This window comes from Varanus komodoensis, unplaced genomic scaffold, assembly GCF_004798865.1.
Source record: "Varanus komodoensis strain SLA01 unplaced genomic scaffold, ASM479886v1 scaffold1, whole genome shotgun sequence".
Taxonomy (NCBI): Eukaryota; Metazoa; Chordata; class Lepidosauria; order Squamata; family Varanidae; genus Varanus; species Varanus komodoensis.
This window is the reverse complement of record NW_025335268.1, coordinates 11,061,727-11,088,552: the sequence shown is the minus strand read 5'-3', so window position 1 is coordinate 11,088,552 and position 26,826 is coordinate 11,061,727. Positions and strand designations below refer to the sequence as shown.

Sequence of the window (26,826 nt, the reverse complement as noted above, 5' to 3'; positions counted from 1 at the left end):
TTTTGTACTGATCATCCATCATATAAAATTGGTAGTGTTGCCAGTGGCTCAAACTCTACGGTGGACTCACTCCTTATTTCCCGTTGACCTAGTATGAGGCTCCTCTCATCAATAGCTGGCACTCCCACTTTAATTCCCTTGCAGTGCCTCAGGTGCTCCCACATAGAATCAGTCTGGAGTGGCTCTATGTATCCAGCTATATTGTGGGGAGTTAAAATGGTGGGTGATAGCAGCAAGTCTTTGCTAACGAGTCTCATTTTTTTTCTTACTCTGCCAGTCTGCCACCATGAAGAAGGAAAATGCTGATACCACTGTGTTTGTGGGGGTGGGGGGGGCATCATGGGAGGATAGTCCTATCAAAGGGGCCTTTGTGTTGGGGGGCCACCAAGGGCCCTGATGAAGTTTGAGTAGTTATGGGACTGATCACTTAGCCCTCTGAACAAATGCAGTGAAGTTGATCTTGGCACAAGGTTGTGACTGTGAAAAAGCAGTCACATCCCTCCACTTATACATTACTCCTATCTTGTATTGGTAGGTTAACTTGGTCTTTATTTTTTCATTGCACAGAACCTGGCATCATGGAACCCCTCGAACCCAGAATGCCTCCTGCTTGTGGTAAAAGAACTTGTGCAACAGTATCATCAGTTCCAGTGCAGCAGATTACGTGAGAGCTCTCGCCTCATGTTTGAATATCAAACATTACTTGAAGAACCTCAATATGGAGAGAACATGGAAATTTACGCTGGCAAAAAGAACAACTGGGTAAGTGTGCTAGCAAAATAACGCAACCCTTCTTGAGATTTCTTCCCCATAGTAAGTGTAGGTATTACTTTGGAAAATGTGTGTGGCTCTTAAATTAATCGATTTGGCCTTAATTTACCTTCATTATTCTGCAGGAAAGATGGGCACAATCATGGGCACGCTTGTGCAGGAAAGACAGGCGCAATTGCGGCCATCTCCCCCACACCCCAGCACGATCATGGCCATCTCCCCACTTGGTGGGGGGGAGATGGCCGTGATCGTGATCGCCACTCAATGTGGAGTTCGCAACCTGAGTCAAACATTTTATGAAATTTTTGTTCACGACCTGATTTGGTTGTGAACTGAGGTGTTCCTGAGCCAAGGTACCACTGTATGGAAGTGCTGCCTCCACTCAAAGTGGAATCTGAAGCTGAGTATTTAGTCTTTAGTCGAAGTAGTAGTCTTTGATTGTATTCCTGATCAGAATCACAGACACCTTTTTGCCCCATGTTGTATTTGTTGATACCATAGTGAGTGGCTAGAATCCATATGACACATGGGCTGAGTTCTATTGATTGCATTCTTGTGCTGGAATAAGGGGAAGGTGACATGTTTCACTGAGATCTCCCTGTGTGCCCTGGAAATCATCTTAAGTGGGTCAAGATATGTTGAAATGGTTCAAATCCATGAAGGAAGATTCCCTTCTTTCCATGGGAGAGTAAGTTCAGATCCAACCCAATATTTATATTAAAAAAAACTTCTGGAAAGCATTATATAAGAATGTGTTTGTCTCCTTTAGATGTATGGAATGTGATGAAATGCAGAATTGTTGTTTTTATTCAAGTTAAGCCATTCATGTTAAGCAACTGATGGAATTGGCTGTTCTGGCTGTATACAGTAGCCACCCAAACATTATAAAACTTTGATATTTCCTAAGCTGATAGGATGGTTGGCTATTAGTTACATGCAGATCCTTGGTTGTGGAAGAGGGGGCTTCAGTTGAGGCTTTTCTGCATATGTGATTTTAGTTTCCTTTTTTCTAGTTTTTCTTCCAACTGTATATCATTTTTATGTGCAGGGACCAGAACTGTAGGCATGTATTCTAAATATGGCCACACCTTAGATTTGTATAAGGACAGAGTGGTAGTAGCTGTTTTATTTTAAATTTCAATCCCAATTATGCTAACATGGAGTTTACCTTTTTCACACCAGCTACACAATAGGTCAACATTTTCATCAAGCTTCTCACCACAATCCTAAGATCCCTCCCTCCTCTCTTTTTCTCTCTGTCTCAGTCATTTGCTGCCAGGTCTGCTGTTACCAGTTTATTCTTAAAATTGGCACATGTTTTGCCCCATGTGCATCACTTTACACTTGTTTAAGCTCAGCCTCATTTTCCATTTTGATGTTCATTTGCCCAGCAGCCACTAGTCTTGTTCACTGTATGCTGCCTCTGTTATCAGAGGCAACATGCCTGGGTACAACTAGTTGCTGAAGAGCTTGTTAGGAGGTAGCTTGAGGGATTTCATCAGCAGCTGATTTGCCACCACATGAACAGAGTTCTGGACTGGATGGACCATTAGTCTGATCCAATATGGCTGTTCTTGTTTTTTTACATTCAGAGAGATCTTTTAAAGCTCTGCATATTTGCATCATTTTAAACCAGCTTAATAATTTGATCTCATCAGCCAACATGGCTACTTCACTGCTCACTTTGAATTCCAGAAAATTTATGAACCAGTTGAAAAGCATTGTTCTCTGCATGGGGGGAATCCACCAGTTATTCCCATTCTTCTTTTCTTTAAGCAGTTGGTAATGTATAAGAGGACCTTTCTCTTATTCCATGACTGAGCATTTGCACAGGAGTTTTTGTGAGGGTTTGTCAAAAGCCTCTTGGAAGTCCAGGTGAATAATATCTGTTCACAACTTTCTTGACATTATCAAAGTACTTTGAAAGGTGAGTGAGACAGGACATTTTCAGAAGCCATGTTGATTTTTTGTCAGTAGGACTTGTCCTTTTGTATGCTTAGTAATTTTATCTTTAATCATTGGATAAAGTTTTCATCCAGTTTACACAAAACAGACATCAAGCTAACTTACCTGAAAATTTCCTGGTTCCTCTTTAAAAAATAAGTTTAATGTTCTCTCATCCTCTGGTTCAATTTGTAAATTGTCCCTTAGGGAAAAGATTAATTTTCAATTTATAAATAAAGTAGAAAACTTTACCTTTTGTTACCTGTATTTACCTCAGTTCAGTTTAGGCACAGGCATTGATCCTGTGTCTTACACTGTGTAGACCAGGGCTCTCAAACTCAACTGACCTGGGGGCCGCTGGAAGTAGAGTCTGGGTGAGGCTGGGCCACATCATCAAGTATTCCACCACCGCGGTGGTGGTGGGCCGCTCATCCCGCGGCCGGCCCGGGCACCGCTGGCGCTTTGAAGGCCGCAGGGCGCCTCCCCCTCCCCCGTGCCCCGCCCAGCCCGGCAATTGGCCCGCGGGCCGCGAGTTTGAGACCCCTGGTGTAGACTGATGGGAAGAATTTGTTCAGCTTCTCTGCACTCTTCCTATCCTCTTTTAGCACTCCTTAGCTCCACTGTCATCTAGCTGGTTTCCTGATTCTGATATATTAAATAATTCATTATTGTTGGCCTTGATGTTTTTAGCAGTATGCTTCTCAAAAATGCTTTATTGCCTATTTGTTTCTTGGTTGTGCAAGATGATGTCCCTTTTGCTTTCCTCACTTGGGCAAGATTCCATATTCTGAAGGAAACCTTTTCTCTATTAGCTTTGTTGACTGTGCTCATTAAGCTAGTTGGTGACTTGCTGACTACATACTACTTTCTTATCCTGTGGTACACATTCCAGATGAGCTTCTTTTATTGTAAGGTGGAGTAACCTGTAAGCATTTTGAGAGACTGAACCATCTTGACTTCCTTTTTCAATTTCCGTTTTTATCAGTTCCTTCATTTTAAAGACATTTCCTTCTTTGAAGTGAGATATGGCTGTGTTGAACTTCTTTGACATTTTTCCATTTAAATATATATTAAATCTGACAACTCACACTTCCATTTTGAAATGTGTTCTTTTTTCCAGTTGTTTTTTGTTTTGTGATGTACTACTATCTGGAAGAGGGATGCATGAATATGGACAGTGATATCTATGACATCACTAATAATTAGTACAAGAACTCCCCTGCTCTTTTGTATGAATACTATAACCTTTCTGAATTTTTTTTAAGAGCCAGTGCAAACAGATATTTTTGCTGCAGCATGGAGTTGCAGTGTGATGTGTATGTACTATGACTGTGAGTTAAGATCCAGCAATTCACAAGAAAGTTTTTGTAGCAGGAGCTCTAGTACCGCAGTAACATTAGAAACTGATGCAGAAGTCTTTCACATGTGGGGAACATATAGCCACAATGTTTACTATGAAGGGGTGCTTAAATAATACTAATCTAAGTAAATCACTGAGCAACTGAGTGCTAATGTGCCTTTTAGTAAGCACCACTTCTTGAGTTTCAAGTGTTCATGGGTATCTGTTAGATGGAAATATTGCAAATCAGGTTACTGTGTTCTTTGCAACGATCAATTTGTTGTTGTTATTGTAATAGTTTTTGTAAGCCGTCCTGGGACTTGTTTCATATAGGATGGGATATAAATATTTTAAATAAATAAATAAATAAAGTAGAAGTTCTAGCATAGTCTACTTTAGGTTTTTGATTCTATTACTTTATACGGAACATCTTTTCTGTGTAGATGCTTCCCTTATAATAGTATCAGATTTTTGTTAGCTACCTGTTAACCTATAAATATTTACTCAGTTTTGGTCGTTACTGGAAAGAGCTCTCCACATTATTTGGAAGGCGTTCTATTAAACAATGAATTTCTAAGAGGTTTGTTGTAAGTTCATTGTTTTTTTGTTTTTGTCTTGCACAATGCTGTTATTTAGCATATTTTTTCTTTATTAACAGACTGGTGAATTTTCAGCTCGTTTTCTTCTGAAGTTGCCAGTGGACTTCAGCAACATCCCCACTTACCTCCTCAAGGTAAAGTAAACTGCTACTTTAAACATACCTAGCTTATGCTGTAGAAGAATCTTAATTGAAAGTTTTCAGTGCTCAGTTACTGACTAATTTTCCCAGGTATAAGTGTAGAAACTTCCCAGTGAAAATGGTTATTATTTTACCATACTTAGTTAATTTGTGAATAGGAAAACTACTACTGGAATGGTTTTGAATACCAGTAAGACCGATTATTTAATAGGATTCTTACACGATTAACGACTACCTTCAGACTCACTTTAACATTCAGTCTATATGCAACTCTGTATCATCTTCTTGTCTCTGCTCTCTGTTTTGGCACACCTTCCCTTGCAAGAAATGAAATTAATTACCAGCATGTGACTACACTCTTTCTAAATTTACAAACAGGCCTTCAATAGTTTTCAACATGACATTTAATATCTGAAAAGACTTAAAAATCAGAAGAGTCTAGTTAAGCCTTTGAAATTTTGTCACTGAGTCAACAAGCCAACTGAGGAGGAGGTGCACACAAGAACTTTCTTATAGTTGCTAAAGCTACTGAATAAGAGCCAAGGAAATTGTATCTGTTCCCTCTTTCTATGTATTCTTAAGGAAACAAAAAAAGGGAAAATATACATAATTCAGATAATTATCAAACCGTTTGGCATTCATGCAGAGGGAGAGTTGAGCTTAAAATGAGGGAACAGAAAATGTAGGCTTCTCCCATATGTTTTGGATTTTGGTGAGTGTTTGATGATTGTAAAACATCCCAAGGGCATCTTATAGTTGGGTGGTATATAGGTTTAATAAATAAGCTGAAGTACCCATCTGGACACTTCAAACCTTCATATGTCTTGTTCTTCTGAATGCACTGCCAAATGAGGGGAGGTGAGTTACCACTAGGAAAAGGGTCTTGTAAGTGGTAGCATTCCAGTTACGCAACAGCCTTCCAAGAATGGCTGTTCTGGCATCATCTTTATGCTATTTTCAGTGCCAAATGAAGACCCTTTGATTCATCCAGGTTTTTAAATGTACTTTTTCATCTGGACTTCTTAGTCTGAAATTCTGTGCTTTAACTGTGTGTTTAATATTAATTGTTTTTAGTATTTTTATTGTATTTTAATACTGTGTATTTGGTGGATCACCCAAAGAGCTCTTGCTATTTAAATGCAGTAATAATGAATAATTGTTAAAAACTAATGAAAAGGGAGGAAGCAAGGTTGAACATATTAAAAATATGCAATTCATCTCTGTTTAGGCTTCTCCTGAGCAAAGTAACGAGAGTAGAAAGCTCAGTGTGAGTTGTTATCCCAGCAATGATCTAGGAAATACCAAGAGCTAATATACCTGTTGTCTCTGATGTACTAGTTGTATCTCAACCTCCACCTTCATTGGCTGCAACTGGGTGGTCTTGCACCTGAATAAACCCCAGACAAAGGAATATTCTGATTGAATGAGTGCTTTGATAATTTCTACCTTGGTTGTGAGCACTGGTTCTCCTGAGGAACATGCAACAAGGGAATGGAGTCAGAAACCACAGCTAGGCTCAGGATGGGATTGAAGGGGCTGCTTGGGACCTCAGGGAAGGCATTCCTACAACTGTATTCTTGAGTTTGCACTATGTCTTCTCTGGCAATGAGCTTTGCTAAGGACTCCAAATTATTCTTTGAAGAGGGCTCTTCTGGGCTTCTACTGGTGAGGAGCCTGTCAAGTTTCCAGTTGTGGAATGTGGTTCTTCAAAACCAGGAATACAACTGATTATTGAAGTGCAAATAAAATGCCATATTCAGTTTGCGCCCAGAATATTGACATAGGAAGATACAGCCACATAACCATTTGTCATTAACCATTTTTGTCAGACTGATCTGCAGAATGCTTTTGATGGATTTTGTAATCACTTGGAAGTTTTGATAGACAGCAAGAATTTTATCCTGTAAGGGTAAATTTTTATCCTGTAAGAAATGAGGGATATATAGGACTTGAGGTAGAACAAGTGAAGGTTCATCATATATTGGGTCACTCTTGGAAGACTACTTGCTTTCTTATCCTTGCACGTCTGGTATTAATTAAGTTCTAAAACCTTCATTGAGTTTCTTATGTAGATACTAAGTGATAGAAATAGATGCATTATTAAAAGGTTATTGAAATAATAGTTGGATTATTGGATTATTGAAACACAAATGCAAAGATGCAAATGTTATCCAACATATATTTTAGGACCTATCATTTAGATTATTGAAAGGCAGAAGAGATACTAAGATACTAACCCTAAACTGTGCTATTTTATGGTCTTGAACCCCTAGCCTGCAGTCTTCTACACACTTACCCAGGAGTGAGCCGAACTGAATTCAATGGCACTTCGGAGAAAAGAATATATAGAATCATACAGTTAAAGTGTTTCTAATTACCTTCAGATTGAAGGAATTAAGTCATAAGTACTGTAGTCAAAACAATTCTTCACATTCCAATGAATCGTATGTGTTGAAATTGTGATTGCACACTAAGTATGTTACCGATTGAATAATGTGTGCAGGAGTGGTGTTTTCACAATGAAATTTTGTGTTATAGTCATGCAAAGCGATGATGCCAAGCTTGTAAGAACGCAGTGAAGACATGTTCTGCAGGTGCATGGCTCCTGTTGCCGTCATTGCCTTGGTGTTATAGGTACTAACTTTGGATGGTTTTACAGTCAGAAAAGAACTTGATACAGGCTCATGGAGGAAGTTTTTACTGCAATGTTCCTTTAACATTTCTAAGGATCCAACAGTGTGCTGAACTTTGCAAATTAAATGCCCATTTCCTGCTAATTTTTTTCTGACTTCTCATAAAATAAGAACTACCAAAACTGTGACCGGAACCATGCTGTCTCTTTCTAACTCAAAGGAATATATATAGTCTTATCAAATAAGTTATGCTTTTATGACTGTTTGAAATGAATGTCCAGAAGTCCAATAAAATGTTAAGTTATTTTTCTGCCTGAAATTGAATACTCCATTTACTGTTCAATTTACTGTAACTATTAACTGGGGTTTCTATAAATTGAGAATTTTAAGAGATGCCACATTAATGTATCACAACAGTATTGCCAAAGAACTTTGGGCTTGCTAGTTCAGTATTGTTTATGGCAAGTTCAAATCTGAATGTTGGTGTTAGCTGGTTTGGATCAGCTCCTAAAACCTTTAAGTCCTGTATATTGTGGCATCCAACCCATCTTTGGCATAGGGTAGATGATAATGCTTCTGCAATTATCGTATTCTGCAATTATCTTTATTACTTTAAGCCCTTACATCCATAAAGGAGAAACATTGTAGAGATTCTGTATCCCGTGTGTGTCTGTCAGATATCTCATCTGCATATTTGGGAGGCAAGTCAGGATAGGTTAATTACTCTGCTTTTGCAGAGTAATTAATCTCCCAGCAAGCATTGTTGGTCCAATTCTTACTTACATCTCCTGGGCATTTGCAAGGATTCAGGAATGGGACTGACTCTTTGTCTTGATGCTTGAAGTGCTTCACCTGCATTCAGCTTCTCTGCTTATGATCATATAATCATCCAGCTGCTATTTTCCTAGTAGTGTTTCTTAGCTGGTGAGTGAACCACTCAAGACTGCTTTGTCTAGATGCTAAAGTAGCCAGAGGCGATAGGGCATCATGGCTTAAGGCCTTAGAAAAAATTCTGAATCATGTATGAGGCCAGAGAACAAGGAATTAACAGCTGCTTTCCAAGATCTTGGGTGAAAGTCTTTCCCAGTGGTGCTCTTCAGTATCCTATAGATCAGGGGTCTCAAACTTGCGGCCCACGGGCCAATTGCCGGGACGGGCGGGGCACGGGGAAGGGGCCCTGCGGCCTTCAAAGCGCTGGCAGCGCCCGGGCCGGCCTCCGGGAGCGACGCGGGATGAGCAGCCCACCACCACTGCTTGATGCGGCCCAGCCTCACCCAGACTCTACTTCCAGCGGCCCCCAGGTAAGTTGAGTTTGAGACCCCTGCTATAGATGGAGATGCCTGGGACTAAACCTTAAGACTTACCATATGTCAGTATGTGCTTTTTCACTGAGCTGTGGTTCCAAGTACCCAAAGACATTAGTTTTGCAGAATTTCCTCATCTAGGGAATAAAGTTGATAGAAGGAGCAGGGCATGATGGAGTCCTTTAGTGTATTATGGAAGTACCCCAACCTTTCAGAGTTTCCTTGAAAATACTGGTTTCTACTTTGGAAGAGATTCCTTCCTGCTAATCTAGAGCAGCTACCTGTACTGAACACAAAATTATCTTTTAAAAAGAATGTCTAGTATAAAGAAAAATTCAAGAGACTTTATATTGGGAATATTTGACTTTCCTGGTGGATACTTGTGATATTAAGGCTGTAACCCCTAGTTACTAGGGAACAAAATGATCTCTGTGTTTTTTAAGTAAATTCCTAGCCAATTTGAGCATAATAGAAAATCAGAAAAATAGTCCTTGTTCTGTTTAATGCTATGTTATGCTATGCTGTTATCCACTATAACACTAGGAAAAGGTTAAATTTCATTTTGCTGTTCTTTATGTGTTGGGGAATAATAGCTATATCAGAATAAAAATATCCATTAACAGGTTGCATTAATATATATGGAAAAATAGGTGAATACAATCCACAGTACATATGTAGTCTGTTTTCAATTGATTATATGTAGGCAGAGATCATTTACCAATGTGAAAAAAAAAATACTTTGACAGAATATGTTTGTCTTTAGACCTCATGTGTGGCCTGGCCTTATTATAAAATGCTTTGATCCAGATAAGAGAGAGTATAAGGTGCCTCCATTAAGTAATAACCTGTAATTATTTTTATGGCCATTGCATTCTAGCCTCATAATTCAGTGTTTATATTACTACTGTAGTGAACTGGCACAAATTGCAGGCTAAGGCAAGATAGTAAATGCTTTGTGTAATGCTTTGTGCTTGCAAACATTCCCATCTTATGAATATAGAGAATGGTTTAGTACATTTGTCTTTTCTGAAAATAATTAAAAATAACAACTTGGTTGTATCCGAAAGTACCAAAATGTTGCATTTTTATAAAAGGCAGGTTTGAAAACAGTATGATCTCTGTATAAACCCATCCAGCCTGCTCTAATATAAATGCTATTTTCTCCCTGCCTGAAGCTTTCTGGTATATTTCATACATGTGTATATATGTGAACAGAAGCAAGAAAGAACTATGCAGAACTATTTTAATAGAACCCAGTGTCTGAATCAGTGTGCATAGTTGTAAACACAGTTTCTGTTGAATTGAGATCCTTCCCTCATTTTGAAATATTGATTAAAAATGAATGAGAAGTAGATGTGAAGCAGCTAATCGCTTTTATGATTCAAGAACCATGAAGGTACAACAATATATGAATGTATTATAGTTGTTGGCAAAACTAATTCTGCACCTACAAACTTTATACTACAAAGCCTCAGTGGACAAGGGAAGAAGAATAGGGAAGTATCTTACTAATAATCATGTCTGGATGAAGGGACTGTTTTCCCCGCATATGTCTGTGAGATTTCACAAGTCTTTTTGTCTATATGAGTAAGTTGTATTGTAATGTATTGAGATACAATATTAGTTTAAATTATTTGGAAGTTGGAAAGCGGTAACTGAGGTATTTAGAAAAAGTGGCATGCAGAAACACACTTTCACTTTCAAAAACTCACCCACAGATATTCAGCTGGAGCTTCACTTAAAGCAAAATAAACTTTGTGTGCACCTTTAAAAGGGCCCGAAAAGCTAGTGTTTCTCCCTGCAATTACATGACAGTTGATCCATATAAAGAAAGCAGCAGATGAGAACTGTTAGGAAATTATGGCTTGCCCTACTCTTTGTCTCATCTTGGGCAGACTAATACCTCTTCTGAAATAGCTAAGAAAAATCCAGTTCTGCAGATGATTCCAGCATTGCAGATTATGTTTCTATATGCAGGAAAGATCTTCTGAAATGATTCTGAGGCTGGAAGAAATGGAGGAGGTATCTCAGCATGGTAGCATCTTTTCTGCTTAACTAGCACCCAGCATGCTGCTCCCAGATGGGTGGAATGGTCTTGGAACATCAAGCAGAGAGCAGCAAATGGTGCCACCTCCTAATATGCCTTATCACTTCTGATGGAATTGGCCTGATCCATGCTTAAAATGCTGAAGGATTATAGTTCATTCTCTAGCTCGACAGCAGCATATTTAACCCATGAAGGGGTCTGTCATGGGTTTAGAGTCATAGTGTTCGTCACAGTTTTTGGAGATGGACGCTAGCGGCTTTCCGGTAGCATGACAGCTGCCACCAGGAGAAAGTTCAGTCAGCTGTTTAAAGGTGTGTGTCTGTTTTTCATGAGTTCTGCCTTTGTATGCCACAGAAATAACACTCCTTTTCCTTGATTGAGGTATTAAAGCACACACAATGGATTAGAAAATGTGTTAGTTGTAGTTCACTGGATCATGAAGGGTTCTGAATTACATGCTGGTAAATTGTGTAGACAACTTTACTGTTGACAACATGCAACTATTCTGAAAATGCAGGAGACTTACAGTGCTTTGGACATGTATAGGGAGCCAGTTTTTGTATTTCCATCCTAGGAAATCAGGACACCTCCAGTTTTCTTGGATACTGGGAACAAGGAATTGGTACAGAATGCTAGATGGCACTTCATTATAATCTCCTGCAAAGCTAAGAGTAATTATTGAGATATGCATAGTGAAAGTATGCCCATTTCCCAGTGTTTTGGTAGGAAAAGTCCAGTACATTGTGAAATGCTCAAAAATATTCTGCTACAAAACAGAAATAAACATCCTGGGGCAGGGGCGGGGCAGTGAAGAGCCTCTTGTTCTGGCCATGCTACTGCTTCACCCTTATTTTTTAAACTTTTTCTGTTGTTCTGCCATGCAAACATGCCCTCTTTTTGTGTTTGCTTCATGCATTTATTATTTGAGCCAGCAAATTTCCTCTCTTCTGCTGAAAGTGCTTTCAGGTTTTGTAAAATGTTAGACAGATGGGAAAAATCATCTTAGCTGACTGATGTCTCTCTGATGATACATAAACCATCAGTTACTTGTTTGGAAGAACCCTGGGGCTGGTAGGTTGCTTAACCTCAAACAGTGATTACTACAGCAGCTTGTGCCAAATCAGAATTTTCACTCTTTTTGCATTCATAATGTGACTGTTTAACAGAAAACTGATTCCATCTAATTCCAGCCATTCTAATAATGCTTATTTAAATGTTAATGTGCCTACTTCCTGATTTATTAAATTAGATGATCAAGTGTTAGGCATGTTAAATATCTTATTTAAATCTCATTTAATAAGATTTGAAGCTTTCTCTGTCTAGTCATATGTTCTTGCCTTTGCATATAAATGCTTCACGTGTACTATTCCTTTGTTCTCACAATCTTAAGGAATGCACATCTGCACATGGGTTAGCTATTAGGTTAGGAAAAGATGAGAGGGTGGAAATATGAGAGGAACGTCAGACAGAAGAAGTTGTAATAATGAAGGTAGAATTCTTCTGGTTCATGGCCTGGTTCTTGTGGTTAAGGTAAGGATGGACAGTCTGCAACCCTCAGATCATTTGAGTCCTGTATAAGCATTTACTTGAGACCTTTGGCAAGTGCAGGCAGACTGGTAAGGAACAGGCGAGAGAAAGTGCATAGTTAAACTCTGTGTAGAAACATAGAAACAGAGCGAGTCAGAAGGGGCCTCCTGGGCCATCTACTCTGACCCCCAGCTCCGCTCACGACATGTCCACCATGTGCTCCCATAGAAGCTATGGGATTCTCTGCTGCTCCAAACTGGATGGCATTAAAGGGGGATTAGATAATTTGTGGAGGATAAAATTATCAATGCCCTATTAATACCAGTTCCTAGGTCACATGGCCTGAAGGGTGCTGTTGCAGTTACGTTCTGCTTGTGGATCACCCACAGGCAGTTGGTTGGCCAGTGTATGAGCAGAATGTTGGATTACATGTATGCTTGGTAGGGATTGGGCCTCCTCTAAATAAATGTTATGAATACAGATTCTGGCTCAGATGAGGAGGAGAGCCAGAATCCACAGCTGAAACGTCAAGGGCAGTGGACCCAGAGATGAGTCAAGCCTTTCCTGAGAATCCGTCTTTCAAATTCTTTGAGAAAGTTTAGCGAGCATGCCAATATTTTGGCTTTGCTATTGGGTGATACAGAAATTAAATAATCTGTTGCAGACCTAACATCATTAATCTAAGGATATGGTATCAAGTTAAAATGGCAAAGAACTTGAAATATATCAGCAGTTTCAAGCAAAAGGCTCTTTATTTGAAAGCAAAGCAACGATAATAACCAGAGCAAGTTGAAATAGACAAAATTGCCAAGGGAATTCAATACAGATCCAACCAGTACAATCAGCCCTCGGAATCTATCCATCAATACTCCATAAAAATCCATAATACCAAAAAAACCCCCTAATCTATACAACAATAGCTCACTTTAGATCCTCCACAGCTTTTCCTAATTTTCTAAACACCTCCAATCCACTTATCATGCTGCACATTCCTCTAACAATCTTCTAAACAGCATACTCCACCAATCCATTTCTCCATTCTTCAATTGTTGAGGGCTCCAGTGATCTCCATCCAGAACCAGCTGAAATCCTAACTCTGACATATTCCGTGAAAGGCTCTCTGACACTAAATTTTTAAGACTCATGAAAAAGTGCTTTGATTCTGTTAAAAGAAAAAATCAATGTATTATTAGTAATATCTTCATTCTGTCTCTAAAACACAATCTAAGGAGCTCAGATGACTATCTCTTTTTAAATCGGTCATCAGCTTTCCAGCATCCAATTCAGATTTCCTTCTCGCACTCTTCTCTCTCCTCTCCTCTCCTCCCCTCTCCTCCCCTCCTCTGCTCCTCCATACTTCCACCTCTCACATTTCTTCATACCTATAAGTAAAATACAATTTGGCAGTACAGCTTAAAGAAGAAGAGTTAGGGGAGGAGAGTCAAGAATGAAGGAAAGGGGGGAAAACAGAAAAGATTGGTGTGGTGGAAAAGAGAGAGAAAAGGCAAAAGTGAGTAATGCTAGTTAGTCAGCCTTCTATCAATATTAGAATTATTCATCCCATTCTATCTCTATTAAAATATTAGTTTGAATTAGGCAAAATGTGATTTTTTTAAATGTCTTGCCATCAAGGACATTTGGCCAGTGGTGGTTATTCTAAGTTCACCTGTTACTTTTGTTATTGCCTTCTACAATACTCTTCTTTTGTACTGGAAGCCTGCTTAGTCCGTCAGGTTTAATATGTTTTAGTTTCAGTTAGAAAACCTTCTTCCTGGTCTTCTTGGAAGGAGGGGAAAAAGAACTACCAGGATACTCTTAGGTCTTTCAAGCAAGTTTTTATATTCTTAGAGAGAAAAGGAGGTGGGGGGGGGGGGGGGGGGCACAGACAGACAGGAAAGGAATGCCCCTACTCACCTTTGGCTGTGGCCAGCTGACTTTCACCACTGACAGATTATCCTCAAGGACATGTGTCCTTCAACAGAAAAAGGTTTTCCAACCGTGAACTAAACTGTCATAGTGTAGCAGTGTGGAGCCTTGGAATTAGGCAGATGAAGTAGTCTGTGCTCCCACTTTCTTCATTCCCATCTTCATTCCCAGCATTAAAGCAGGTGGCGGGGGTGGGGGGGCTTTTCTCAGTCTCACAGTATAGAACATGGGTCCTCAAACTAAGGCCCATGGGCCAGATCCATTTAACCGGTCTGCCCCACAGGTTTTGCACTCGCCAGGTGCACGAGCGGGCGACTTGCTCCTGAGGAGGTCATTTTGGACTAGCTCGGAGAAAACAATCGGCCTGTGCCCCCCCCCCCCCCACCGGCACTGCCTTGGCGGCCCACACACTGCTGGCACATGTCAACTGGCCCCCTTTAGAAAAAGTTTCAGGACCCCTGGTATAGAAGAATGACTAGTGCCATTGGTGTGTAGCTGTAAGCTGCTTAAGCTCATACTGGTATTACTGTTATGGATCCACTTCCTGTGGCCAAGATCAGCCCCATTTAGAATGTCCTTAATAACCATGGATGTAGTATTTATATGGGCTGTGTAAACATGTAAAGTGGCCTATCCATAAATACAGGAGTGCTTTTCCACAAAGATTTCTGTAGTCGCAGTAGCTGAAAATGGAAAATGTTGCTGGGCCATTGTGGCTGTACCTGTGGACAGGCTGGTTCATATACTGCTTTTTCCTTAGCAGGCAGGCAGGTATCCAAGGATGGGCTACCATGACTTTGTCAATCCACTGTAAAGATGGAGCCAGTTATAGCTTGTCTCAGTGCTTCCCTAGTGATATCCCCCATTTTTGTAATCCCTGTGTTTGTTTTTTAAAATTAAGAATGGTAATGAATATCCAAGCCATTCAGCATATAGGTTTAGATAGTGGAGGGTCATATGCAGGCATTCACTTTGCTGTGCACAGAAAATTTCAGTTTTCACAAATGTGTGAACTTGCCTTAAGTAGTGATTGGTAAATACATTATTATCTTTCTTGTAGCAGATTCACTGACATTAATCAATGACCTTATTTTGTGAAGCATTTCTGTCAGAATCTATCTTGCTAATAACTCTTATGATGCCCGGAGCATCTGAGGCATCATCTTCCTCTTCAAAGGTTGTTAAGTTAAACAAAAGCAAGTGTTGGGGTATTAATGTGGGCATTGCTTGTCCAAGAACATTAACAGCCATCATCTGATTTTTCTAACCATAAAAGGCAATGTGTTATGTCTTCCGGTTTTGCAATGCTGGGGATGGAGTAAAATGAAATTTTTCTTTTACTGGAGAAAAATGTTCCTGTTCAAACTGTACCCAATTGAATAATATCCCAGGAAACATGCACACAAAGATGAACAAAGCAGGAGTTTCACCCGTTTTGTTTTGTGTTCCAAACAAGGATTGTTTGATTTTGTAAAAAAAAGGTTCAAATGCTGTTTCTTCCTTTTGTTTAGGGTGATACAATACATGTAAGCTGATAGGTACTGAAGTCAAAAGTATCACATTTTTAAAAAGTCCTTTCAAAGTTTCATTTTGTAATTTTCTGTTCCTAAGGATTTGTTTTCCTTGGCAGTCTTTCTACGTTGCACTTTGTATCTGTGCCCAGATATAAGTGAAAACACTTAAGTATTTTGTTGTGCATGTGCTACAACGTTGTGACAGCCTTTCCCATGAGGATAAATGCAGGGAGCTGCTACGTAAAAACAGTAGCAGCCGAACAATTTATGCAGTGAATGGTGCATTCTTCATGTGAGAAAGCATGGCTTTAGCAGTCTCATGCAAGAGATTTAAAAATATGAAGAATTGCCCTCGTGCTGCCCAGTGTGTTCTCCTTTTGCTCTTGTTAATGTCAAGGTGGGTACATTTACTGATTTTATTTGTTAACTGCATTTCTATGCTGCCCATTAGTAGAAGCACTATTTATCCTTATTTAAATGCCCAGTACTGCCATCATCTTTCATAAATATAGACTTTTTCTGCATGCAGTGCTGTTATCTAAACCAACTCAGAGGCTTAATTTGCTAAAAAGTCTACTTGCCCATGGTATCAATGATCCTAAGCCAGATCTTCTCAAGGTTGTTACTCCAGGCTAACCTAAACATACCATGGTATGACTTGGTCTTCTGTAGGATATGTTTTCTCCTTGTGTTCCTCAAGGATACCATTTGTTTCTGGTGGCATATACAGTATATACTGTATATGACCAGAGCTGAAGAAAACATTCTCAGCCTAGTTATCCAGAACTGTCATAGCTGCTTTAACACAAGAGGAATGCATGTGAGTCAAAAAGACTTCCACATTTGGCAGTCCTTATCTTGCAGTGGCTAGAGGACACATAATGCCCAGTTATTAATGTCAATGCAGTTAATAAGCAGACTTGCAACTTGTTCTTAGCTTTGAGATTTTAATACCAGCTGCAGAAAGGGGCAAATTAGTTTTGGAGCTTTGTGCTGTACATAAAATTGGGAGCAGGGGGAGAAATCCAACATATCCCTTCTTCCAGTATATGGTCTAAATAAGATGGGAGACACAGTGGAAGTGTCACAGAAAATATAAAGATGTATTATGAGTTTGTAAAAAGTAATTCATCCGTTGACATACAAATATCTGCCTGAAAACTTGCTCCTTCTTCCTTAAGGGAAATATTGGGAAGTAGCATTCCAGTGGTAGGAAGAAGCTAGGAGATGAAATGGACAGGGACAGTTAATGAAGGTTGTATTCTTGAGTTATGGAGGGTAGAGTTGCTAGAGAAATGAAATCCAAAATGGGTAGTGGGGAAACAGAAAGAAGACATTTTAAAAGCTAGCTTGGAGGTTTAAAGGAGGGAGCCAATGTTAAGAGCTAAGAATAGTAGTAAAAATATTACTCAGTATAGTACAGATCTCAGGGAAGAGGCAGACGTGTTGCAGAAGGGGAAATGAAACGCATTCTCTTGCCACTGGCAAACTCATCCTTTAGTTTGATAAAATTAGTCCTTGACAGGCTGATAGTCTTGGATGTCAAGCATAGGTGGCTTGTTAGGTACTGTTTGGCAGAGTCAAGTTGATATAGATCATATTAACCAATGACTTATTTGAACTAGTCTAAGATTGCTTATGAAGTCAAAATCTTTTTTCCTTCCCATTTAGATACACAGCAAAGATTGATTTCTATCAAGCAAAGAGTTAGGCATAGTTAACATGTGATATGTGCATGAGAATTTGTTTTTTAAAAGTGTCAGATTAGAAGAGAAGCACATAAGAAGTAAATTTGAATGCAGAATTAACATTAAAAAATACCATGAAAGAAAACTGTGGTGTGTAAAATATATAGTATACAGATCTTCATGATGTGCCACTGAAAGTTCTTAAAAATGAATTAAAAATATATACACAGTATACAGCTTCTGCAAACATTGCTATGAAACAGTAATGTTTCTTAGTTGTACCTCACAAGATCAAGTCTTTCATTGTAATGTTCTCTGGAGTCCCTAGCATGTTGCCAGTTCTCATTTTCTCACATTAAGACTGCAGGCTCCTAAGGCAAGTGTTCTTTTCCTTTATGCCTCAAATGGCTGAAGTACACTGTCACCACGATGGTGGTGGTGGTGGTGATGATGGTGATGGTGATGATGATGATAGGTTTATTTGAAACTACTTGGTATTGGGTATGGAAGCCTGCTATGTAGCTAAAATATGCTATGAACATCTTACCTTTGATAAACATGACACATGACCATAATTTTAAATCATTATATACTGCATTACCATCATGATATAGTTATAACTATCTTTAGTGTGTATTATTATTATTATTATTATTATTATTATTATTATTATTATTATTATTATTATTATTGCATACTGCAAAAAAGCTACCCAATGGAATGAACCTGAAACTTACGCACTTCTTTTTATTTCCTTGGTTTGTTTGTATGCATACCCTCTTCCATGCAGTGAATCAACTTCTCTGAGAATCAAGATGAAGGACAAGCATTGATGATAATAGGGACAAGAAAGATGTCAGGAGTCAAATTAGATTGCACCAATTGTGAGATGTTCATAATATCCAGGGAGTACACATGTTGAATAGGTGGGAATTTGAAGAGCCTGAGGCACTTGTTCACAAAAGTAGTATTGCTGATAGGAATCAAATATCCTTCAACTAGACTTTATTTGGCTTAGGATTTTATACTCCTTGACAACGTGCTAGGTTATAGTAAGTTAATGTGTCACTTTTTAAAATACTATTTTAACATAATCTGATGAAACTGCATGCTCCTTCAAAAATATTTTTGAGTTCTGTTTATTCAGACAACACTCATTCTTGCAGTACGTCTAATATAGGCAAGTATGTCTTCAGATTTAGAGTTCCTTCTGTCCCAACAGCTCAAAGAAAGAATGCAAGCTCTTTACATGAAACAGGAATAACTGGCACAGTTCGGGTGTTCTCTTGCACAGAACACCCTTAGCGCTCCCATTGTATAGAAGGACATCCCAAAAGATTGTGCCCAATTTGTACAATATAAAAATCCATTGTTCTAGCCTCTCAAGATCATTTTGTAAAAGTACTGAAGGTGTTCACTCAGCTCATTTACTCCATCTTCTGCTCAGTTGTACCGTTCTCCAAAGCACAGGACAGTGCAATTTCAGCTACTCTCTGTACATACTCCAGCTATAATGTCACTGAACAGAGTGCACTTTAGCCATGATCCAGTCTTGTGATGTTTCTTCTGGTTTTTCTGTATTGGCGGCACTGATGGTGCAACTAAATCCCTGTACAGATGCATTATGCTGCCATGCATTAACTTATTTCCTCTAAATATGTTAAGCTGTAAAGTAGAGCTGAGTATTCTGTACTTTGGGCCAATAGATATTACCTTATTTCACAGAAACAAGGAAGATTTAAACTACTTTTTAGTTTAAAATTCTTGTGTTGCAGTATGTTTTCTTGTATATAGTTTTGGATGAATTTATTTTTCTGTGTTTACAAAATGATTTTGACGTTTCCTGGCTTACTGAAGGTACATAACTTGTAGTATTTTCTAGGACACAGTGTATGCCTTCTGCCCTATGTTGTAACTGTATTTCCCAAAATGAACTTTACTGCTTCCAGGAAACATTAACAAGATTTAAGATTTTATTGTAACTGTAGATCTTTGTATTAAGATCCTTCATCTATGAGAATGCTGAATGTAGAAATTGATGTATATTTTAACTTGGAAAAGAGCCGTGTAGTTTCTTTATTGATTTTTATTAACCAGCTTTATTATGATGATTTTTACCCCAGAAAGCTGCATAAGTGAGACAAAAATAACTTTGCTTTGTAGACTCCATGTGGCTAGAAAAACCTACCAATATGTATGCAAACAAATATTTTCTTAATCTCAGCAAGAGCTTATCTAGTGTTGTTTGGGCATAGTTTTCACTGAGGCATTATTTAAATGGAAATAATACATCTTGTGGGCAGGGAATGATGGAAAATGTTACTTTTTTCTTGGTTGGTTCTCTTGTCTTTAGGACTTGAGCAAGCTTACTTAGATTTCATGAAGAACATTCAAACCACAACCCCGGGATTCAGGTATATGAATCATTCCAAGTGATTTCATTTATACTTACTCAAAGGAACATTTTATGTAATCTGCTTAGAGGCATTGGTTCATATGTAGACATGGTACTCTCTGAGGGCACCTCCTGGTTTGGCCTCAAGAAATGCTATCATTGGGATTGCAAACTAGAGCCAGCCCAGTGATGATGGTACTGCTGTACCTTGAGAATTCCAAAATAAGCCAATGAGCGCAATCTAATTTTTCATTCTGTGTTGCTTTTGAACATTTATGGATACATGATTTGTTGACTCCTACATCAAGGTATTTTACAAATAAATACAAGAGGCAGGCTCTGCTTTCCAGGTTGCAATCTTAAAAGCTGATGGGTTGTTTAAGGGGTCAGCTAGATATGTACTTGTAGTGCTGCAGTGCAGGGTACGTATTTGTGGGGGCTGGGGAGAGATTTAGAGTAAAGAAGAGGAAGCATTATAATCCTCTGTGTGGAAAAAGATGGCTGGCATGCAGAGCAGGGAATGGTGAAACAGAGAAGATGTTACACGGCTTGTCCCCCGTCCCATTACTTCTCCTCTTCAATATGTTTTCCTTTCTGAATAGACTATTCTATGCTGGGTGACATGGTCTTGCCTCTAAGTTTAGTTTTGTATAATGAAAAGAGGGTTTTGTATGCCTTACCCCCTGCTATAATTATCTATCTAGAAGTAGTTCTGACTGTAATAGTGCAATTCTATGCATGGTTCTTCTACTCCAAGATGTTTCGGCTGAAGGGCAGGACTAAAATGCTATAAACAAGAAGTTCATTCCACTGAGTTCCATGATACTTACTCCCTAGTATGTTTAGGATCACAGCCTCAGACTCCTTAGAGAAATATTCTTACAATATTCACGTCTTAGATTATCTGGTCTTCTCTTACTCTTTGTTATTAACCTATGATGGTAAAAGAAGGCTGTTTCAATCTTTAAACGTTTTAGAGCACCTGGCCTTGGTACCAAACAAATTCCCTTTAGGAGTATCCAGTGGAATACCCTTATTGTTTTGGGGTTTGTTTGTTTTTGGTCTTTTCATCCCATTGCTTCTTAAAATAATTTGAATGATTTCTTGTGTAACCATGTATGATTATGGGGTTGGGATATTAGCAAAGCAGAGTAAAATAGGAAAGAGATATTTTCTTTTAGATTTTAACTTATTTGTCAGGCTGCTTGTGCAAATAATATTTTTGGCTTCTAACATCCCCAGAAAAAGGAAGCTGTCTCCAGGCCTTCTATTTATACAATCCTATAAATCAGTATTGCTTCAATTTTATTTATTTGTTATATTTTGATGCTGCCAAATAGTCAAAACTGTCAGAGCAGTTCACAAAATAAGACTTAAAACCATAGCATATAAGAACCTAATAAAACTAGGCATGCTTGCTCTGGATGATGGGACCTGTACAACATATCTGGAGCATACCAGTTTGGGGAAGACTGCTATAAATGTTAATAATGAGGGAAGTAAGAGGAAAGCAGGGTTGTCCCTAGTGCAACTGAAAAAGGGCAAGGGACATAGATGGTATGATTATCATTACATTTATACCCACCTTTCTTCCTATTGCAAGGAATCCATGGTGACTTACAAGGTATTCCTCTCCATTTCATCTCAAAACAACTGAGAATGAGTGACTGGCTCAAAGTCACCCAGGGAGCTCCATGGCTGAGTGGGGATGAGAACTCAGATTTCATAGGTCTCCAGTCCAGCACTCTAACCATTATACTACACTGGCTTTCTTTTTTCCCTGTAAACCTTCTCTTTTGAAAAATCAGTATCCCTTCATGAATTATACCTGGTTTTTAGGCTTCTTCAAAAAAGGAAGGAAGGAAGAGCCTCACTATACAACTTGGTTCTACTCCAAACACAAAAGGAAGTGAATTACAGCAGTTGTAGCAGTGTAGAGCAAATGTTTTGATTGGACTGGCTATTAACATTCTGACTCATAATAAATCCTCAGTTCCAGTAAATTCCCAGTTTTTACTTACAGTAGGTAGTAAGATGCAGGAAAACAATGAGTTTATGCCATGAATGCTTTTGGGAATTAATACTTGCCAGGAATCTCTTCATTGTTGTCATCTTTTCCCCCTTCTACTTATTCTTTTAGTTGTTTAGCTGGTCTAATACAAAGCTAATTGTTAAAAGTACTTTGAATCAACAGTATTAGAAAGATTAAAAACTGGGGCAATATTTGAATTACTCTAATGAATACAGCACAACTGAACAAAGATAATTTTACCATTCACCATTTAAAAATACCTTTTTTTAAAATCATTCGAGTTAGTTTGTGAAATGTATACTCCTCTGTTCCAATAAAATGGGACTGTGATGAGGCAGCTTACAAGTACAGCTGAAACTAATATCAAAGCCTCTTAGCTAACTGTGTGAGAGCTTTATTGTGAATGAAATCCTATGGTTTAAAACAACACCATCATCAACAGCAGCAGCAATATTGTTGTTCTTCATTCCCCATTAAGAGTCTTGAGATTTTCAATAGTAGGCACAACTAAATTCCTAAACAGAGGTGTAACATTTTGGGAGATTTTGCACCATAGGAAAACAGGTGTTTTCCTTTATTTCTTCCCCCAAGAGCTGAAATTTTAGGGAACATGAAAAAGATCTCCTAGTTGTTTTCTAATGAAACCTAAACTGATTTTACTTCTTTAACATCACAGAGTGCATAATTTATAACTTCAGTATATACTTTGCTCTGTTTGGCATACACATTTGTTCTGTTTGGTATTCAACTTACAGAGGAGTTATTTTATTTCATTTTTATACTCAGAATAAGGCCCATTCTTTTTACTGGGGCTAACTCCCAGGTAAGCATGCATAATATTATAACCTCAAAAGTAAAAAAAAAAGTGACTTAGTTTTATATAAGCAAAATTGTGAATATACTGAATAGCTTTGCCTATTCAGCAATATAAAATTAATTAAAAAATACCTACACACTTTTGTACCCTATGCTACTTAGGCACCAGTATTTTTAATTTGCCATTTGAAAAGCTGACAAGAGAAGCCACAAATATTGTGAAAAGAGCAAGTAGTCATTCATAAGCAACAATGGAAGGATGCTATCCATACAGAAAGCCATTCTAAACCAATCTGTGTGTACAGGCAGTCTTCAAGTTATGAGCATCCAAGTTAAGAAAAACCTGTACTTAGGAATGAACTGCCACACAGCATATTAATTTAAAAAAATGCTGTGGAAAATTGTCATCACCAAAGAGAGAGGGAGGAAGCAAAAATGGAGAGAGGGAGGCCTCGAAAGCATACCTTCCTGCTCCATCCATCCAGAGAGGGAAATCCCTTCAGAATTTCCTTGCTGCAAAGAGGAGGCACTGGTGACCCCCATGAATGTGGAGGGCCAACTCCAGATGACCTGACTTACATACAAATTTGCCTTAAAGGTAGATTTCCATTTTTTCAGGACTGGAACTCATATATAACCCAGGGACTGCCTGTATACAAATATTCTCTAATACTACAGGTTCTTAAGTTAAATCATCATAGCTCACCATTTGAATGAATTAAAAAGCATTTCACTTATCCATAAATAGTAATATTTTATAGGAGGCCTTGCTCACTGTTGCTTTCTAGAAAACATGGGGTTGTTGTTAGTTGCAAAGTCGTGTCCGACTCATCGTGACCCCATGGACAACATTCCTCCAGGCCTTTCTGCCCTCCACCATCCCCCGAAGTCCACCTAGGCTCACACCAAATGCTTCAGTGACTCCATCTAGTCACCTCATTGTCTGCTGTCCTCTTCTTCTTTTGCCATCTATTGTTCCCAGCATTAGACTCTTCTCCAGGGAATCCTTCCTTCTCATTAGGTGGCCAAAGTATTTGAGTTTCATCTTCAGTATCTGGCCTTTTAAAGAGCAGTCAGGGTTGATCTCCTCTAGGACTGACCAGTTTGATTGCCTTGTGGTCCAAGGGACTCGCAGGAGTCTCCTCTAGCACCACAATTCAAAGGCCTCAATTCTTTGGCGCTCAGCCTTCCTTATGGTCAAGCTTTCACAGCCATACATTGCAACTGGGAAAACCATAGCCTTGACTATACGCACTTTTGTTGGCAGGGTGATGTCTCTGCTTTTTAGTATGCTGTCTAGATTTGCCATAGCTTTCCTCCCCAGAGCAAGCGTCTTTTAATTTCTTGGCTGCAGTCCCTGTCTGCGGTGATCTTGGAGCCCAGGAAAATAAAATCTGTCACTAACTCCATTTCCTCCTCATCTATTTGCCAGGAAGTGAGAGGACCGGATGCCATGATCTTAGTTTTCTTAATGTTGAGTTTCAAGCCAACTTTTGCGCTTTCCTTCTTCACCCGCATCAAGAGGCTCTTTAGTTCCGCTTCACTTTCTGCCATGAGAGTGGTATCATCTGCATATCTGAGGTTGTTGATATTTCTCCTGCAATCTTAATTCCAACTTGTGATTCATCTAGCCCTGCCTTTCTCATGATGTGCTCTGTGTATAAGTTAAATAGGTAGGGCGACAGTATACAGCCTTGCCGAACTCCTTTCTCAATTTTGAACCAATCAGTGGTTCCGTGTCCAGTTCTCACTGTTGCTTCTTGACCCACATATAGGTTTCTCAAGAGACAAGATGGTCTGGTACTCCCATCTCTTTAAGAACTTGCCATAATTTGTTGTGATCCACACAATCAAAACATGGGAAGGGACTGTCTTTTCCAGGCCTTTTCATTTCTGTAACTTGGACACAGCTCAGAAGCTCCCTATTGCCATCCTGTCCCATCTCTTCCCCAGCATTACTTCTATTAGGAATAGTTGGTGGCTGTTCTGTAAGACTCACTATAATTGAAATAAAAATCAGGGCAAGACTTTATGAGTAATTTTCTCTACCTACTTATATTTATTTGAAATATGTCTGATATCCTTATTTAACCTCTTAAGTGCCTATTGTGAGATGCCTTTGATGCAAAACAGGTAGGAAAAAGTCTGCTTTAATATCAGGTTGGTATGAACTGGAAATATGCACAGATTGCTGCAGTGAGGGAGATTGTGGGATGGAAGAAACTATAGTTCATGTGTCTGATATTCATTTAAATATCTGAGCTTCTGAATTTCACAATTGATTAGTTTCTAATTTTGTTTTAAACATGCCCCACTCAGCTTTATCACTAATATTCTAATATATTACTTTATTGCTAAGTACTAATTTTCCTCTTAAAATAAGTTTGGGATTAACAAATGAATAAAAAATGAGCTAGTGCGGAATCAGTGGCTGTTGTGCTAGTAAGATGAAGCTAAGGCAGCTCTGGAAAGTTTTGCTGAAGAAAGGGCTCTTGATATGCGCAGAGAACAGCCTTGATGAATAAAATAGAAAGTCAGAACTTCCAGAGGTGGGGATGAAACATGGGTGAGGTGGAAAACTGAACTTAAAGAGAATGAGAGTGAGTGATGAAGGAGGAAAACAAGTAGTAAAGAGATCTGCATGTAATAAGAAGAGGCTGGGATTTAATACAAAGAGTGATGTAATTGTAGTAAAGGCTGGTATTTCCAACAGTGATAAAACAGTAAGATCAGGCTTTTGTGCAGCTGGAGTTGAGATGTTGATAGCTATTTGGGGATGAGTAGGGGATATGAATAAAGTTTAAGGGATTAAATAGGGTTTGAGTAGTCAAGAATAAAAATGCAGTTTGGGGAATAATCAGTGTCAAGAAGGTAGCATAAGCCATTAATGCCTCCCCCCCAAAAAAGTTTGTGTGAGAAGAGAGAATTGGAGGGTTGTGATTGTGATACGAGGGCTGAGTTCTGTGATATGATCCTCATGAGAAGTGGGACAAATGAAGCAAGAAAGGGAAAAAACTGAGGATAGAAAAAAAAATGTCTTGGGAATACTCACTAGAGACGAAATGAAGCATAGTAGGGTTCAGTTTTGATGATATCTCAAAAAGTGAGCTCTCTAAAGTTTGGGCCAGGGAACGTTACTTCCTCTCTTCTGTAGCTAACAAAGTAGTTGTGGTGACTAGAATGCCAATAGGATTCTGATGCTGAGAGAAAGGTAGCTCCATCTGCAAGATTGTCAAGGCAGGTTTGGTTGGGTAGATACACAAGACAGTCCCTTTTCTGTAGCAGCATCTCCACTGCAGAGGGAAGGACAGATTCCCTCCATCCCTATTAAATTTTAGAGTTGGAGTAAAAGCTGTGATGTTTCATCAGGCCTTTGATGGATGTTAATATTGTTTGGGCCCATTTTAAAGAATGTAATGTTTCTCTTTGTGTTCATTATAATTTGAGTGTATTTCTTGTTCCGAAGTGTGCATCACTTGGATACTTTGGGGGGAAGTAAAGTAAATAAATACTATGAATGAATGGAGATACTCCCTGTACTTGGAACGCCCTGCCCCCTGGAAACCATAGTTTGAGAACTACATACTGCACTTTTCATGCAAAATTACTGTGTATACATGTGCAAATATCTAATTTTTGTTTTGAAACTTAGCAGCTTTTAACTATAAGCTACAAGATAATTATAATAATTCTAATTTTTGGCAGTTTAAGTTACAATGCCATTTTCTTTTGTAGGAAGGGAAGTTGGATTATATGGAAAAGTTCAAGCAAAAATGGGTGTAAGCATTCTCCCTGAATAAAAAATGAGAGGGGTTTTTTTGGTAAAGAAAATGTTAAGATAGATAACATATTAAGCCAATTAAAGTAATTTTGAAGAGTTAAGATTGCAGAATTGATTTGATTTAATGGTTGAGGAAAAACTGAAACTTTTAAAACTATATGTGATTGTTCATTGACTTATTTTTTAAGATTTATATGTAGTCTTTCAATTTAATGACTCTCAATGTGACTTAAAAGCAACAGTTGTAATTCAGGTAATACATGTGTCTCTGTGTATATATGCATGTATAGTTACCCTGCAGACCATAGGTCTCTGACTGACAGATGGGGCCAGCATATGCCCTCTTTCAGCTGTGGTCCCCAGACAGGTC

The 26,826-nt window shown here is 38.7% G+C and overlaps 1 protein-coding gene across 3 annotated transcripts in view; it reads left to right on the top strand.

The window, feature by feature from the left end:
* Nucleotides 1–26,826, top strand: part of BABAM2 (BRISC and BRCA1 A complex member 2) — a 177,141-nt gene that overhangs the window by 32,297 nt on the left and 118,018 nt on the right. For all 3 annotated transcript variants that reach the window (XM_044440034.1, XM_044440120.1, XM_044440189.1), the window contains exons 5-6: nucleotides 568–762; nucleotides 4,713–4,787. In XM_044440034.1, coding sequence (XP_044295969.1) covers nucleotides 568–762; nucleotides 4,713–4,787 — 270 coding nt within the window. The remainder of the gene's footprint in view (nucleotides 1–567; nucleotides 763–4,712; nucleotides 4,788–26,826) is intronic.